The sequence below is a fragment of the Orbicella faveolata genome, unplaced genomic scaffold (assembly GCF_042242905.1).
Source record: "Orbicella faveolata isolate gen_17 unplaced genomic scaffold, um_ofav_v1 contig_25, whole genome shotgun sequence".
Lineage (NCBI taxonomy): Eukaryota > Metazoa > Cnidaria > Anthozoa > Scleractinia > Merulinidae > Orbicella > Orbicella faveolata.
In genome coordinates, this window is record NW_028301553.1 from 26,865,028 (window position 1) to 26,883,314 (window position 18,287).

At 39.2% G+C, this 18,287-nt stretch overlaps 1 protein-coding gene and 1 pseudogene across 2 annotated transcripts; one reads left to right on the top strand and one right to left on the bottom strand.

Moving 5' to 3' along the window:
- Positions 1–192: 192 nt before the first annotated feature.
- Positions 193–7,681, top strand: LOC110043753 (nuclease EXOG, mitochondrial-like). Its single transcript, XM_020749250.2, has 4 exons — positions 193–327; positions 1,946–2,061; positions 2,733–3,029; positions 4,833–7,681. The coding sequence occupies exons 2-4, from the start codon at positions 1,977–1,979 to the stop codon at positions 5,444–5,446; spliced, it is 996 nt and encodes a 331-aa protein (XP_020604909.1). The 5' UTR covers positions 193–327; positions 1,946–1,976; the 3' UTR covers positions 5,447–7,681.
- Positions 7,682–13,351: 5,670 nt separating this feature from the next.
- LOC110043578 (glutathione peroxidase-like) lies at positions 13,352–17,872 on the bottom strand (annotated as a pseudogene). Its single transcript, XR_016208601.1, has 2 exons — positions 17,505–17,872; positions 13,352–15,200 (listed from the first exon to the last, which is right to left on the bottom strand). The product of XR_016208601.1 is annotated as a glutathione peroxidase-like (transcript).
- Between the last annotated feature and the right edge of the window lie 415 nt (positions 17,873–18,287).

An 18,287-nucleotide genomic window follows, 5' to 3' on the forward strand; every position in this document is an offset into this window, starting at 1 on the left:
TTTCGTTTTTAAAAGGTACCGATTTATAGTTGATTGTATGTGACCAAATTGTCAAATGCCCCACCCCGAGGAGCCCATGGTGGGGACCTAGAACATTTGAAATGCACCGGGGGGATGGGCGGGCATGGAATTGACAGAGCCGTTACTAAGTGATCAAACAGGTGATGAAGTCTGACCTGACAGCATGGCAAGGACGGAAAAGTCGAATCAGGTTTCAGTGACATTTGGTCATTCTTACACTGTTACAGTGCGAGTACTTTCACTTCGCATTGAACGACTTCTCTTTGGCAGCTGACTGTATTGGGATCTGAGTGACTGTCCTTTCTGGTAAGTAAAACGTATGACTGGCCTACGCGGAAACACTAAAACAGTGCAACGCGGAAATATTAGCTACGCGGAAATACTAAAACAGTACAACGCCGATTTCCTTTGACAGAAGATTTTGTTGCTTGAGTTGTGTTCGCGTGATCTTTAAGCTGAAATGCCCGTGAAGCAATTCGCACTTACTTCTTTTAATCTCAACCGGCCAATTTGTTGACGTGCCTGTAAAATCTACAGTAATGATCAGTATTGTCGAGATTATAGTGACATTCAGGAAACATACGTTTGTTACCGAGGAAAAATTGCGTGACGAATTCTTGAGTGTTCAGCAGTGACGTGGTTCAAAATTGAGGGCATTTCACTTTCATATCTTTCACAACCGTACTTAAAATATATGGAAATAAGAGTTTAAATTCATGAAGAATAGAAGAAACTAATAAGACATAGTCTATTAAAAATACTTATGTTTGAGTTTATTTTCATTTTGAAACCCAGACGTAACTAGTCAGTGATCAATGACATCATATGAGTAATCGTTGGGTACTGAACAGAATGAGTAATCAACTGATTAGTCACTTCTTATTGGCAATGATCAATAAGTAATCGATTACAAAATTTTGTAGCCTATCGATTACTCATCGACGACATCGATTACTCATCGATTACTTATCGATGCTATTGATTAGTCATCGATAACCCATTGATTACACAAATGGACGTCGTTATCCCGGCGTTATACCTTGAGGAAGCTGCTTCTATTTCTTTAATTGTGATTTGGCAGAGTTTCTGTAGCCACGATATTATATCATTGACTAATCAGGGTCATCAGTGGCTAATCAATCCAAGCACGATGACGGAAAACTTTGTGGATTATCGATTATATATCGATTTCTCGTCGATCATTGGCAATAGTCAATGACTAATAAACCAGTTACCTAACAATTACCTATTGATTATTCATTGATTTCAGTGAAGTCATTATTGATGTCATCGTTAAGTTGCGTCTGATAAAACGTAGATCCGTAGTGGGAAATGAACAGTTTAATGTGCTATCAGTGTCCTTAATTGAAGGGGGGAAGGCCTCAATTTTAGAATGAAAACTACCAACGCCGTGTTGATTACTTCATTATCGGCTGCTAGTTGGTAAGGGGCGAAACTTAGACTCGAATTTCAAAGTGATTGAAACCGAAAAGACCAATGAATTTGAGGCCTTTGCATAACGTCTTTCGTTAACAATGGATGAAAAACCGAGCTCGCGTTCCGAAGGATTTCTGTCGATCGACGCACCATCAAGCGCAGCCAATCATATTGCGAGTTTTCTAATAGTCACCTGAGTTATGCTTAAAATAGCAAGATTGCGAATGTCTTCCTGTGTCTCGAGTTTCGAAAGTTTTGTATCAGTTACAGCCAAGTCCTATCGCCAAAATCGCTCGATCGATGGAAGTTACTTATTTTAAGCTGGCGATCGCTGGGCAAAATATCTGTGTTCTTTGGAAGCATACCAGCGGCTGTCAACGATTACAGGGTTATATAGAATCATGCTCTATTCCGAGCGATGAGAAACGCGTACGCACATTGCGTTAGGTTTACGTATATTAATTGAGGTTTACTTGGGTTCTTGTAGCATTTTAAAACCAGATTCCAAACCTGGCACAATGTTGATGGGAAAAGTTTGGTCTTTCATTGGTTTGGCAGTCTTAGTGGCTATCGTAGCACCCTCGAGTTACGCTTCAAGATCAGGTAAGTGCTTCTTGTTGAAATACGAATGTTAATACTCTCTCTGTTTAAGAAACCTGGCAACGTAGGAATAGTCTGTTGTGCGATGGATAAACATTTCATCTTGGGTGCGAGCACCAGTAAACCCCAAGCACAGGGACAAATTTTCATTGTCAATTCTTTTTTGTAGAGAATTGTTTTCATCCTGCATTAGTTTTCTTGGGCCATGACGCCAATGGTTTTTGATCTCTTTGCTTTGTTTTGTTCCTTTTTGCTTCTTTTTTTTTTTTTTTTTTTTTAAAGTATTGGGTCCAGAGCGTCGGCTGATTATGACATCGAAGCCAGAAAATAGCTCTAAACGAAAGGCATGGAAACTAGTCAGTTCTTCCTATGTTTTCAAAAGCATATTCCAAATTGGGAGACATTACAAAACTACTTAAAACTTAAACGACTGGAAATGACAACTTAGGAACATCTTAAGCACGCTTCAGACTCAAATGGCAAACACAAACAAGCAACAACCATGCAAAACAAAAAACCTACAAACGTTCACCCGAATTCTTACAAAAAAAGAGCTTGTCTTTTTGTGTGAGTTTGAAAATAAAGAGATCTTTTCCTTTACTAAAATCGCGTGGAAACTTATTTTGTCATTGACATTCGTCTAATTTTTTTTCTGATCTGCTCCTAACACTCAGAAACCAACAGACAGAATGGCTTCCGCTGGGGATCCAAGACGCTGTTGCCACATCAGCCGCCGCCATTTTTCGCAGGGAACAGACGCCCTGAGGGCCTCCCCGGCATCAGTCGAGGCAAAGAAATACAGCAGACACTTCCTACGGACACAAATGGTACTGATCCTTACTTTGTGTCACTGTTTGATCCGGAGAGGAATATCCCATTCTATTCAGCATACAAGGTGACTCCGCGACAGGCCCAGCTGATCGGAACATACTCCAGAAAAGATGTGAAAAAAAGGTGGAGAAATCCTCCAGGTGAGCTACGCTGATCGAGCTGCAGATTTGATAATAACGTGTAGATTAAAAGATGAACCAGCATTTTTTTAAGGACGTCCGTGCGAAAATGCTCAACTCGATAGATTTTCTTCAAACGTCTACTGCGGACAGATAATAAAATTACTTGCATGTTTCAAAAATGGAAAACTTGGGGGTCACGGACTTCGTTTCAGAGATAAAGCGTGTGGAAATCTAGTCTGATTTTGAAAAACTGGCGCGCGTAAATTAGCATGGTCTCCAGAGTTTGTAGCTTAAAATATCAAAGATGAATCAACGGAGATAAATCAGTATCCTAATAATATTTTGTATCAGTGAATCCGCTGAGTTAATAATTCCAAATGTTGCCAACGTTTTCACAAAACGTAACCCTTCAAGAGGCATTTGAAACCGCCGCACAGATAAACGAAGAGCTAAAATTAAAAGAACGGAACTCGATTTTGAAAAGAAATTCAAACTTCTGATCGATAGATTGTTTTTCTTTTTTCCGGTAAACGTAGAAAATCAATAGAGAAAATGATCCATCAAAAGAAAAAGTGGTCACCGAACCTCCAAGTTAGTTAAATCCAGGCAAAGCTATAGCAAGGGCCATCTGCCTTGTCATTGTTTATTTTATTGCTTAGTGCGCGCTCGATGCGTGACGTGGAGAGACGATTCTGAAACAAAAACACAAGCACAAGAAGCTTAACGGTGGTGAGAACGTTCACGACATAAACATAAGCACGCAGACAAGCGCAAAATGGATAATTGCCTTATTTTCGGTTCCATACCTCCTCGAAACAGTAAAACAAGATGGTGGACTAACGGTTCTGCTATGCTCACAGTAGCGCCTTCTCACTTGACACTAGCATAACCACAAGAAGAACAAAAACATTTGTTCTGTTTGTGCTTGTGCTTATGCTAGTGTTGTGCGCGTCCTCACTACGGTGAGTTTGTGCTTATACTGGTACTTATGCTGGTGCCGTAGCGAAAACCAGGCTTTATGTGGCGATACAAGGTGGAATGAGCGCATCAAGCGAAGTAGTATGGAAAAATGAATTATGCAAGCACCACTTCTGACGATTTCAGAAGGGCTTCAGCTAGTAAGCACCCGGTGACCAGTGTTTCAAAATACGTTGCATAATTACACTATATATAATCAATCATTTTTCATTCGAAAAATGTCCCAAAAAGACACTTGGAATTCTGGAGACTTACCGTATTGACAGTGTTCACACAATAGCGGTTTTCGATTTTCACAGCGATGACTGCTGAGCAAACGATTTACTTCGGCGAAGAAACGAACACATGATTCCGAAAATAATGATTTAGATCCAGTTGTAGTTTGAATTCTTCGGATTCACAAATCATGAAGTATTTCAGTAAATAAACGCGAAATTTCGTTATTGGGTTATAGAATCCGGAGTTTAATTTTCGTAAAGAAACGCAACCTAAATCCGCCATCTTGGAGCGCTTTCTGGGATTGAATTATTTTCGTGGGAACATGGCCATGCAGAAAATAACGAAAATCCATAAATGATAAATAGCATGCAAAAAAGAGCTCATTCTGCAATGCTGCACAAGAAAATTGAAAGGGAACATTATGAGCAAATAGAAAAATTCTATCGAAAAGTGACAAATGTCAAATTACTTGAAGAAACAGCTGACATATGAATTTACGCAGGAGATGAACAAACAGCTGAGCTGCTTAAAGTTTTAGCATCATGGAGTAAATCCTCTCTTTAAAATTGCAAAATAGCTATTCCCTTTCGACGTCGTTAACCTTAAGCTTATGTATGTCAACAGGTGTCCCTGGCTTGGATGCTGCATACAGAAAAGCCATTAAACAAGAGCCTCTGAGCAGAGGGCACATGGATCCTCTAGCAATAAATTCTTTTGATAAACGTTTTATGAAAGCTACATACACTCTTACCAATGTCGTACCACAGTATGTAGCATCTAACAGCGGACCCTGGCAGATATTTGAGGCGAAAATACGAAGCTACGCACAGAACGTGTGTGGAAACCGCACTCGTCAAGGAACGCTCTATCTGCTGACAGGAACTTCAGAATTTAGCCTCAAAAGTGATCTCGGCAGGAAATCGGTGCAGGATTCCAGCAAAGAGCTATCTTATGCGACGATGTTGCTGGACGAACTGACACTTGTTGTTCCTCGGGCGGTATGGACAGCGGGCTGCTGTGTGTGGAAAGAAACCAGCCAGGAATTTGGAAAGGTGAGAAGGGCGGAATCTTTTGCGGTTATGAGTAACAATGTCAGGGATAAAAAGTTCCTTAACCAGACGCAAATGAGTGTAGTCAAGTTAGAGCGGCACCTCACAGCACCAGGCTCATCATCAGTGAACTTGTTTCCAGGAGATCGCAACTGCCGACTTCCTCAGAATAACGTGGAACTGCCATAATAATATGTCAAGGATCTCTGAACTTACTTAGTCGTGTAAAATGCTAGTTATACAATGCTCTCTCGTGGTAAACATAGAGGATATTACACGGTGGCGAGAAGATATGAATTTTATGCAGTTCGAGTAGCAAGAAAAATACATGCATCTCACGAGTGAGCGCAGCCAACGAGTGAGTTATTGTTCTTGTCACAAGAACATGAAATTCATATCTTCGAACTAACGTGTAATGTTCTTTTTACTATATAGACATACCGATGACGGCGTTTTTGACGATTTGTCGAAGATTTCCGAAAACTCTCCAAAATTTGTCCGAAGGTCACACGAACGTTGCCGAACATTTTTAGAAAATTTCCTAAGATAACCGAAGATTACCGAAGATTACCGGAGATTGCCGAAGCCTTTCGAGGAAGACCCGAAGATGTTTTGATCATACACCAACGAATTTAAGTGCATTTTAAGAGACAAACTTGATATCAGTGAAATCATCGATATCTTCACTAGTGAGGATATGGAAAATACGCCATCCGAGTTCAGGATGTGTTTTCGTATGAATTACAAGTGGCGTATTTTCCAGTAAAACAGTCGTCTCTATACAATAACATGGAATATCCCACTTGTCACTTTTATTTTCTTGGTATACACACTAGCCTGCGAACGCAGACGTATTTCCGGCTGTCGCTTGTCTCCGCCGAAAATAACGTCTGCAAACCCGAACCAGGAAACGATTTTTGTAACGTAATGGCTTTTGTTTCTCCTTGGCCAATTAGATTTCATGATAGAAGAAAACTCGAGTGCTCCTCGCAGCAAATACCTCGCGCAGTAGTCCTGGGGTTACTTGAGCTAAACTGTGATTGGCTTAAAATTCTTACTTCACAGAAATCGTTTCCTGGCTCGGGTTCGCAGACGTTTTTTTCGGCGGAAACAAGCGACAGCCGGAAATACGTCTGCGTTCGCAGGCTATATACATACTCGTCTCGCGATAAAAAATTCTGTGACCACCACAATCAATGCGACGTACGCGCGGAGCATGATGGGAAGGTTGGATGTAACACCGTCGAATATACAACGACTTTCCTCTATTCTGATCGGCTGTATTTTCTATGGCATGGTATAAATAGAGAGATAGACCATTGACCTTTTTTCAGATTCGAGGTAGCTCATTATTTTTTGAAAGGCGTGTTTGCGCAAATTTGCTGTATCCTCTTTGTGTTTTTCCAATTTAGCTGTTTTACCGGATTTCGTTGCCATGTGTTTTTCAGTGGTTAATTTTCCTCTAATTTAAGGCTATCGATGATTTTACAAAAGAAACAGCCAGAGGGAAGCTTTTTTAGAAGAGAATTTTAAGATGAGCAACATGACAGCTATCCACCGCTGAAAACATCTTCAACCAACCTATTTCCCAGAGTCTCGCGTCCCCTGAAGCTCCAGGGGGCAAGAAGAAGAGAGATTCTGAGAACGAAGTTGATCTTCTACGAGCTAAATCATATTTTAGGCCACGTGATGGCTAGCTCCTCTGTTCAGGTGAATATGGAACACAGTTACGGCTGTGCAGTCAGGGATTCAGACGGTGCAACTTTTCTGCTTGGGAAGAGATTACGAGAACTCTAACTCAAAACATTTGGTGTAAATCAAACCTCCAATTTACTTATAACTGACGTGTGCGACCTGAAAATTGTTATAGGATTCTAAAACATCTTATAAAATCCCGCTATCGTGGTCTCAAGCAACGTTGAAAGTTGTATGCGCCATGTTTACGATACGAGTGCTATCAAAGTCGTGTGATTCGTAACGTTTTGATCCGGTGGGCGCGTTTAAAACACGAAATGGCACAACGGTTAACTTAAACAGCGCTCCGTTTAGCCTTAATATCACTGAATCGACGGTGACTAGCTCTTAGTAATATTAAGGGTTAGCCCTTGCAGACACCAGTATCCCATTTTGACTTTTACTCGTAGTGCCATTTCGTCATTTCGCCATTTCGTGTTTTAAACGCGCCCGTTTTATCATCCCTGATACACAGCTAAGAAATGTCCCTAAATCGTCCTGAGAAATTAAATGTTCATTTAACACTTTCAAGCTGATCAAGTTTTATTTCGTTCCAACTCATCACTGTTGTCAGTCAAGTAACAGATACGTCTTTAACTGAACCAAATGTTTATTCAGTTTTAATCTGATTGTAAGTTTTCCTTGAGATGTAACCTAACTGTTCAATTATTATATCATTCTGTATTATGACTTTGCTGTGACTGATAATGTCTCTACGAAATATTCGTAATTATCGGCATTTTTGACAGCACGTCGCGGAGCTTTCTTTGCAAGCTTTTTACAGCCTGATTGACCATACACTATATCATTTGTATGGCATATAGCATGGCTTAACTCGTGTGTAAGGATTCCCATTTTACTGGCAAACTTGGCAAGCTTCGGAGCCTTTTGGTACTTTTTGCATAAGAATACTTTTCGCGTACCAGGAAAGGTGTACGCAAACATGTCAGGCTCACAGTATTTTCCACCATAAACATATGTAACCGTGTCTTTTTGTAATATTTACACCATTTTCTCGAAAACTTTGATGGCGCTGCTTACATGAGATTCTCCAAACCAGAGTTTAGCCAGGTCTTCGTTATTTTCAAGCTCAAGAACGGCGGATTTTGCATAACGGTAGGTGGCCAAATGAACCTCTTTGGTGATTCTTCTTTGAGCTGCAGGACAACGCTTCACCACTGCATTAAGAGGTGCTTGGTCAATACCCTCTTTGACAATGTTATTGTTGTTTTGTCCTCGCATAAACCTAGAAAAGCTTTTTTCATAAAATCGTTTCCGATTTTCTAAGTTACGTGCCCTTTGCCCCGAAGTTATCTTAGTGTGGGCGTTATCCATTACGTAAAAAACCTCAACAGGGGAAGATAAATAAGCTATATTTGTCTGGATACTCGGCTGGCCAACTACATTCATACCAACAACACTACCTAAAGCATATTCTAAAAAAGTGTCCACTGCTATAGAGTAATTTCCAGATTTGGTCATGTCATATCCTTCGGAAACATCAAACGTGGAGGAGACGGTTTGTCCAGGTGCCAGGAGCAAGAACTGATCGGGGCCTGGGATACTGCGCTTCATGTAAATGCCATCGTAAGGTATCTTCGTTCCATTGCAGGTGACTGCCAGGCAGTCAGATCTCAGTCCGTCCAGCGGAGTGCGCCATTTGAGCACGGAATAGTCGCGCTGACCATTGTTCGTCAAACGGAAACTACACCTTATATGGTGCGAAATTTGATAGGACGTCGAACAATCGATGGCGGCTGAGAAAATGCTTTAGGAACAAGATAAAAAGAATAGAAACAATTAATGTACTATGTTACGTGTCGAACAAAGTTATGCATAAAGGAAATATTTCTACGTGGCACTGAAAATTTGCATGTCAGTTCAGTTTGACTTTGTTGAGAAAGACTGTACATGCTCCTTACCTTGTCTCAGAAACATCAAATTCCACAATATCATCACCTTTTGTTACCCCCACGAAAAGCCCGATCATCCAAAATATCATCTTTACTAGCTTGTTTCTTCTGCAGTGTCTTGCCAACCTGTAATATTACTGCGTATCCCAAAGGAAAGGTACAAAATTTTTCACACAAAATGGCGTCGACGAAAACAACATCATTCATTTGCAGCCTAAACAATAAAAAAAGCTCCCTGTGATAAAACAAAGCTCAAGTCGTTGATTTATTACGCTGACTAATTCTTCTTCAAAGTTTGACTTGTAATTGTTGTGTCGTTTGCAATTATCGTTCATTTCTAATATGTTTTCAATGTTTTCAGATATTTTCAGCTCAGACTTAAATTTCAATCCAGCCTATAATTTCAATCCCGACTAATGTATCCAAAAGGAACGAAAGAAATGTTCACGATTTGAGGCCCTATAAAGTCTTACAAGCAAAAAGAACGACTGTAAAATGTAAACAGCTATGCGGACAATTCAACGAAACGAAAAACCTGCTTTTCAAAGATCCAACAAGTTTTGAGAAAGATTCGAAGCAAAAGCCAAATAAAAAACCCGACGCGGTTGGTGCTAAACATCATCAATATGCCCCTTTAACAAATTAATACTTTGAGAAATAACAGGCATTTGATACTAAATCTTCTACACGTGTGAAATAATGATTGCTAACTAGCAAACTTCAAAGTTTGAATGAAACACCTTTTAACTTACCAAATACCAGTCAGGTCGTGTGAACAACTCTTTAAAAGTGATGGTGACAGCTTAGAAGCGTATGTTTTATACATCTTGCAGCTTTGACCATATTTAGGTAAGGACAGTGTATTGTTTAAAACACATTGAATCATATTCAAAAGGTCTCGTTGGATATCTAATTTGTCCATGCTATAATAACGTATAAATATATCTGCTTTGTTTAAACTTTTCTTTATGATTCTAATCAAAGCTTGAAGTTTAAGTTACACGGCTACTCTGTAAATTCGAGAGATGATAAAGTTTATACGTGTATGTATGTCTGGTTGTATTGTCTATATATGGGAGCAAAAACGTGAAGAAGTGTTCGAGCGAAAATAAAGTGTATGTGTATGTTTGTACATTTTTACTGTCTAGAGAAGCAAAAACGTAAAAAAAAATGCTCACAAAACTCTGATAGTATATCAGAAATTAATATATTTACGTTAAGTTACTGTCTTGCAGATTGAATTTTTTCATTCGTGAATTTTATTTTTCCGTTGAACGGAGCGGTTGGCTAACTTCAATCACATCAATTTTCAATAGCTTGCACAAGGGAATAAAGAGCTGTGGGATGTTGCCAGGAGACTTACGAATTTCCAGAAACCATTTCTTTATAATTAATGTAGAACTAAGTTTTACATAGAATGTAGGTAAAGAATGGTTGAAGACGCCAAAAGCTTGGTTGTTTAACGTCATTAAATCCAATATGAATCAAATTACTTGATCAGTTTATCGACGAGACAAAAGTTATAAGCCGGTTATCAGCTGTATGCCTTAAATACTGCCATACAGTAAGGCAAAGATCAACCTTTTGCCAAAAAAGTAAGACAAAATGGAGGCCGGTCACCGTGCGCGTTTTCGAAATACGGTGCATTGAAGACCATGCGTTTTTAGAATCTTTTGTTATTTTAAAACGATCTTAGCGTACGACTATCAGCAGAAAAGAAGCAACATTAGTAAAATTTCGATCAGTTGAGGGTCAGTACTCAATATGCAACAAAACTAAGTATATTAAGGTACTTTTGCTCGTCCACATTCGGAGAAAACTACAGTCACACGAGAGCAGGAAAGGCGAAAAATTGTAACTTCTCACTTTTTTCTGCTCACTTTTTTTTTGGTTAACATGAAAATCGGTAAAAGAAGTGATCTATGGGAAAAAGAGAGAGGGCCACTTAAGAGAGTAAATTGTAAGTGAACTTAGCGCAACCGGTGCCAAGCCCTATTCTTGCTTTTGTTTCTTCTTTAGCGCGCGCGCTTGATGTATGACGTGGCTTGACGTTGCAACGTGAACTACGTGCGCCGTAAGGATGCTCAGTTATAAAGATTCATTGATCATTCAGCACAAACACGTTTGCGATAAAATATGCCGAATCTTTTTATTTTTACAGTTGCAAAACATGAGTTACTGATCCACTGTGTTTGTCGGCAATGTCCTCCTAGCAACCTGTTTTCTACTCAAAGGAATTTATCTTAATTTTAACACTGACAAACTAAATGGACACATTCTTTAAATGCGCCTACAATCTATCGTTTAAGCGTATCTGCACAACCTAAATATGGCCTGGAGGGGTGTAAAATGGCAAAAAAAATAGTCGAAAATCTTCAATCGTGGTTAGAATGTAGCCTTTTGTATATCACAGATTTTTTCAATTCAACGAATGACAAGCTTGAGCCTTCAAATTAAAGACCATGCAGATTAGCTCAAGTCTTATATCGGGGATTTAAAAGACTCGTAACATACAGACTTTAAGCACTGTATGGTTTATGATACTCACGGCTTAAGACCAAGAAAATAATAACATAAAATACTGACTAACGACCCAAAATACCTCCTCGAATAAAACTACCCAAAAAGTAAAGAATAATATTTGCAAGCAATGGTAATAGCCTGCTCGACACTGACTTTGGCCAACGCCCGTGGAGGGGGAGGGGGGGAAGGAGTGGGATACGCCGTAATATATGCATGTAGAGCGCAATTAAAAGGATGGACTATGAGAAAAGTGATGGGTGGGTGGGGGGGGGGGGGGGGGGACTTTTTCAGCTTGCAGGAATATTTTCATTAAATCCAGTATGAATAATTACTTGATCAGTCAGTTTTTTTGTTAACACGAAGAAAATCGGTAAAGGAAGTGATCCATTGAAAAAGAGAGGGGAGAGTAAATTGTAAGTGAAGTTAGCGCACTCGGTGCCAAGCCCTATTTTTGCTTTTATTTCTTCCTTAGCACGCGCGCTTGATGTATGACCGTAATAGTTTCTCTAGGCAATCTCTCTTAAGACATTTTTGGATCATTTCCGATTTCAGAATTCCTTGGAGGGTCTGGATATAGTCAATTCTTTGACACAGGGAACATCCCAGGAAGTTTTACATGCACTGATATTCAGTCTCTTTGAAACCATCGTTGTGACGCGCCTGGTACGGTCTAGAGAAAACTTGTGAGGGATTACCTTGGAGACGAGGTGTGCATGGGGCATTAGGCTGATTTAGCTACAGGACGGGAACGTCAGATGACTGCAGGGCGCGCGGAATAACCTGGATCCTGTTCTAATTTGACCATATTTGGGTATTTGTAGTGCGCGCGCCGTCAAGTGACGTTCCCGTTCTCTTCCCAAATCAGCCTATTACCTCGATCTAGTACCCTTTATCCTCTTTTGGTATACAATATGTTTTGAGCAATCCGCTTAGCAATCGCGCATAATTCTTTCAAGTAATTATCTGTTGTGACACTTATCACTGCTATTATCCACCCCTTCAGAAGTGCGATCTCATTAAGAATTTGAAGCCCTTGTGACAATGATGTTTACGCAACTCGGACAAACCAGTTTCTAGGTAGGCTGGTTTTATGAAAACAGGAGTTTGTTTATTGAGAATGGGAGGTTGTTTTTTGAAAATCAAAAGGGAGTTTGTTCATTTGGAAATGTGAGTTTGCTTTTATTTTATTATAAGTTTTTGATTTTCAACAGTTGGAGAATCCCATTGTTGTCCTCAGGCCTTGCATGGTAGATCATCAGGGGCACCCAACGACCGTTTCCTCTCAAATGTTTTTAAACGCTGTTTAGGTTATCTGGAGTACTTTTAAAGCTCTGTATAGGTTAATTTTAGGTTGCGCTAAAAAAAATCTATCTGTTCGGTTCTTCTAGGGGAACTTGAGTATTTTTGGTCCATTTCCCGAAAACCTTAGGTCTTAGCGCCTTTCCGAAAATGATAACTGACCTTTTTGCGGTACCCAAAACGACACTTTTAACAATCCGAAAACAACAGACGTTAAATTTCTCGTATCACGAAAGTTTGAGGTGACAATTCTCTTAAGAAAATCAGAGGGGATTGAAGGCCTTCCGAACAGATAATTTACCGAAACGATCTGTTTGGTGCCCCTGGATCATGATGGCGGCTGAAGAGATGCACATTTACTCTTTAGAAAAACCGAAACCACCAAAATATTCTATACAAGGGTTAAACTCAGTGGGGAGAGGAGAGCTCTGGGACTGGATTACGGTCTAACGCGATCCAAAATCGCACAAATAGCTTATAGAGGCGTCTTATAAACTCCTCTAGAGCTCCATAGTTCCCAAGTTTTGTTAATCTGTTGGAATTCTAAAAAAAAAAACCACCTTTATCACATCTCTAATACTCTAGCAACTGGCTTAGAACCGTGTGTAATCAACACACACACACCTAAATTATCTGTTGTACTTTATTTATCTTTCAAAAGAAGCACACAAGCCACACATTTAAGGTTACATTCACGCCTTAGTCATCCTCAACTTGTGAGCAATCTGCACTTACTTACAATCTTCAATTCCGTTTCGCTCCAGAATGCAGATTTTAGAAACAGAACGTCATGAGTCGAGTTTGGACTAAGGAAAATTCTTACAAGCTAAAACTGTAAAGCAACTTAGACCTCGTTAGTGACAGGGTACGGATAAATTTCTGTAACACAGTGACGCATTCATACATATGCAACTGTACTGTATCAGCGCCAGTCACAATGCTTTCTAAAGCGACACCGGCATCATTACATATTGCAAAATGCCTATAGTAAGCGGCAGACAGTTGTTGCGGCATCACTATGATAGTTTAAATGATAAAATGCATGCGCCTTATTTAAATTATTATTTACCCACGAACTGGACAACTTTTTGTAAAACATTTTCAGATTAAATATAACATTATTTTCTTTGAATAAAATAGTCATGATGAAAATTCAGTTGTCTCAGGCAAATGCAGAAGCATTGGCTTTGCATAAATTCTGAATAGGCCATGTTCGACATATCAATACTTTACCATGGCTCTGAGGCTTTCAGGACAAACTTTTGTATTTGGTGGTGTTTTCTTTGTATCTGTCTTTTTTGGGAATCAAGTGACAAAAGAAACTTAAAAAATTTGCAATTTTACCCTGAAAGCCTCAGAGCCATGTTAGAATATTAAGATATTGAATGTGGCCGATTAGTTAAATACCATGGTAATCTATGGAAATCAACTTTGTTCAAGACTGTTAATTCACAAATAATAATAAGGTAGATAATAATCATTAACATCTACCTTCAGCTGTAAAAATTCCAGGTGATGAAACATACATATATAGTCATGAAAGGTGATTCTCCAACTGCAGATATTGAATTTCATTTGATATCTGCAGCTGGATAAGCAAGATCATGTAATATTGTTTCAGGATCCAATTACATTAGTATTGAAAGTAGTTATATTTTCTCAATAAAGGAATAATGCAAGAGTTGAACTCAGAAGAAAAGGGGTTGGCAGAGGGGGAGACTCCCATGTGAAAAGGGTTGGAATTCTCATCATCTTTCTTAGGGTGTAAACTACAGTTTTTGATTTTACTTAAGATATTCAACAGTCAAAGTTTTTATGCAAAGTGCCTTTTAGGGTTGAATTTCAAGAAGTAACTGTTGATATGCCTTCTAAATTAAGCTTGACCCATGCTCAGATTAGTTTTCTTTTATTACGAGTTAAGTTCAAATTTTCTGATTAGCATTCTGCCATGTTCACATGGGGTTCAATCTGGGAGTCGAAAAAGGCAAATTTAGAGCAGATTAGTTAGTTTCAGCTAAAACTAACAAATGTAACTCAGTTAAAAATTAAATACTGTTCTACATGCTATTTAATATATAAAATCATACACCTCTAAAATAATAATGTCAAACTTTTTGCATATGGTTGTAGCATAACTCTATTCTTATTCTTTGTTAAGCTCTTTCTCAATATCTTTCACGATGTCAACAGGTGAAACAGTTGGTGAATATCGCTTCACAGGAACCCCACGTTTATCACACAGGAACTTGGTGAAGTTCCATTTGATGTTGTTTGTTAGTGTTCCATGTTTTGCATTCTTAAGGAAGACGTAGAGTGGGTGTGCATTAGACCCATTGACGTTGATTTTGCTGAACATGTCAAACTCAACATTGTAAGCCTTTACAAATTCCTTGATTTCTTCTTCGCTTCCTGGTTCCTGGCCTCCAAATTGATTACAGGGAAAAGCAAGAATGCGAAGACCTTTCTCAGCATACCTGAGAAACGAGTAATCTTCTGTTAATTAACATCTCTAAAATCCATAATAATAATAATAATAATAATAATAATGATAATGATAATGATAATGATAATGATGATAGTGATAGTGATAGTGATAGTGATAGTGATAGTGATAATAATAATAATAATAATAATAATAATAATAATAATAATAATAATAATAATATCTTTATGATTTGGAAATCTTTGTGTTAACTTTTCAAAATGAACCAAAACCCTGCATCCTTACAATCCATACAAAGCTCTTTTTAGCGTTTTTTTTTAAAAATTGTACCATGCCTTTGCGTTTAAACCAATAACTCTCAGATTTGTTAAACTGTACTACTGTTTGACTGCTCTTTCAGATGGTGGGTCCCATTTCTCAATTCAATCGATTTTAAATATTTGTACCCAGTCTCCTGCTTGTTTAGAACATGGCTAATATTCAGAGGGGAAGCTACATCAGGCTTAGCTAGCTTTCATGCGGTTCCTCAATCCTAGTTAAACTGGAATTTGGAGATGTTGGCTTTTGCAGAGGGAGGAAAACTGTAGTACCCAGAGAAAAGCCCTTGGAGCAAGGCGAGAACCAACGACAAACTCAATCCACATATGGCATGAGGCTGGCATCAAACCCGGGCCACATTGGTGAAAGGCTAAATTACTGTATTTAATACGCTGACCACTTTTGCAGTAAATTAAACCCTATTGTAGACCAAAACAGATTGATTTCTATACAGCACAGTACCCTTTCCCAGACTAAACTGCTTGAAAACCATACCCTTCACAGCGGCACATACCTATATAGCTTAAATGTGGAGCACTCTCTCCCCCCAGGCTTGTTTGCAAATGTTCTTTCCAATTCATTAGACTATGCATAATTACCAATGGCTAAATCAGTGTGTTCTTGAAAGTATGTCACATGACCAACTGTTGCAAAAAGACCTAATAATATATAGCTCTCCCTTTGAATCCAAAAATATACTGATATTCCATGGCTGTTAAAATTATGCTTAGTCACACTGAGGAAGTGGAAGGACACTACATATATTCATTGCAGGTGTACAGGCCAGAAAACATGTGATGAACAAGATAACAAAACGCAGCAAAAAATGAACCAACTTGGTAATAAAAAAATGACCAAATAGCACTCAACAAATTGGTAAGTTGGTCATTTAGGGTGCTAAAATGCGTGAAACCCCAGACATTTCTTCAGACAATTTAATTTAGCATTCTGAATGACAAACTTACAATACCTAGTCAGACTCTTAAGCCCCATTTATATGGTCTCAGGTACCCAAGACAGACCTCCTGTAGAGTTATCCCGGCCGAGGTAACTTTTAACTTATTTCTTTGTTAAATCAACCAACTGTTTGCACTAGGATCTGGGGGAGACAACTCGCCTACCCGAGTTGTCTCTCCTCAGCAGGTACATTTTGTAGGGTAACCCTGGAAAGTGGGAGAACTTTTCTTCATACAAATGCTTTGGTTCGCCTAACCGGTATGGCAAGTGTCATGTAATGCCTAGATTTAGGATTTAAAGCAGAAATTTGTATCAAAGAAGTGGAAATTAACTTGGCTAAACCCACTGTGATCGAATGACTGAGGGAAACGCAAAGAAAGAGGGATATCTGTACATTTGATTATTCAATAAGGGTTATGAATAATCATGCAGGGTTAACTTTGACTCCAATCATGGACAAAAGTGTTGACACATTTGAGCAAAACAAACGCTTTCTATTGGCGTCCTTCCATAATTTGAAAAAACATCTTTTTTGTTGATAGCCAACCCCCCCTTTTCAATTTTGAAATACGCTCCGCGGACATTGTCACGTGGTTGCAACATTGAAAAGGGGAGAGGGGGTCGAAATGTGAAAATTGGAGATTGAAAACCTCACGCGTTCAACGAAACTGGTCTTTTTTCGGGGAGTGTTTCAACTGCTTTTGTCCATGATTGTCGGCCTACAGGGACTATGTTTTCACATATAAACGCTCAATAAAGATGCCTCGCGCGGAGGGTTGTCTCAGGTACCCGAGACCATGTAACTGAGGCCTAACTAGTATTATGTAATTTCAACGTAACGCAGTCGTTTAGCAGTCTTTTGATGCCTTCTGCACGCTAGTTCATTAAAAAATACTGCCGAAAATTTTGCAGTTAGATCAGATCAGTCAATAAACCCGTCTTGGCTTGGGCGTTGGGGTTCTAGCGACCAATTTTGCTTGAACACGCGTTCAATTACGAGAGGCGAGAAATAAACCTGGATCCCCACCTGGATATCCGAGACTTTTAGTTAAATGCTAACCTGGTGTGCAGTTCCTGTAGCTGAGCGTAGTTCTTCTTTGTGAAACCTCATTTGGACGCCACGTTTACGATGAGCGTCACAAAACCGTCGTACTTTGACAACTGCACGGGGTTTCCATCGATGTCGTTTGCTTCGAAGCCGAAAATTGTCATTGTCGGCGGAGCTGCTTTCGCCATACTTGCACCGTACAAGAACCCAACAGAACTGAGCGAAAAACCAGCGTATTTCACTAGATGTGCTGCCGAACACCGGCCTTGTCCACAAACGAGCAGCTGTCTGTTAATAAATCGAAGCATGAACTATTTTCGTAGCATGACAGGTACAAGAGTGTGTTGTGTAACTTGCAAGCTTAGGACTTGCAAAATTTGAAAATTTTAACGATGTACTGCTTATGCGCAAAGAAAGGAAAATTTATTCGTGGACTGGACATCTGGAAGATGAGAACTGAGGAGGAAACTTCAGATCGGCCACTCACGAATACTTTTTCGATTTTATAACGAATGATTAAGACTGGGCCCAGGGGAAACAGTGAGTTTTGTTTCCCCTCTACCCTCAATAGTCTCCTCTGCAGCCGTTCTTTGCATGACATCCCAAAAAACGGCTGGGAAAGCCGAGACTACTTTTATAGATACAGACATCCTAGATTGTTTTCACTGTCACGAAATTGTGACAAGAAATTCAAAGTCAAGAAATTGTGATGTTATAGGAAATAAATAAAGAGGACACTTCTGCAAGTTTTAGGTCTGTGCGTTTTCCAAACTGCAGATATTCGTCAAAAATGTT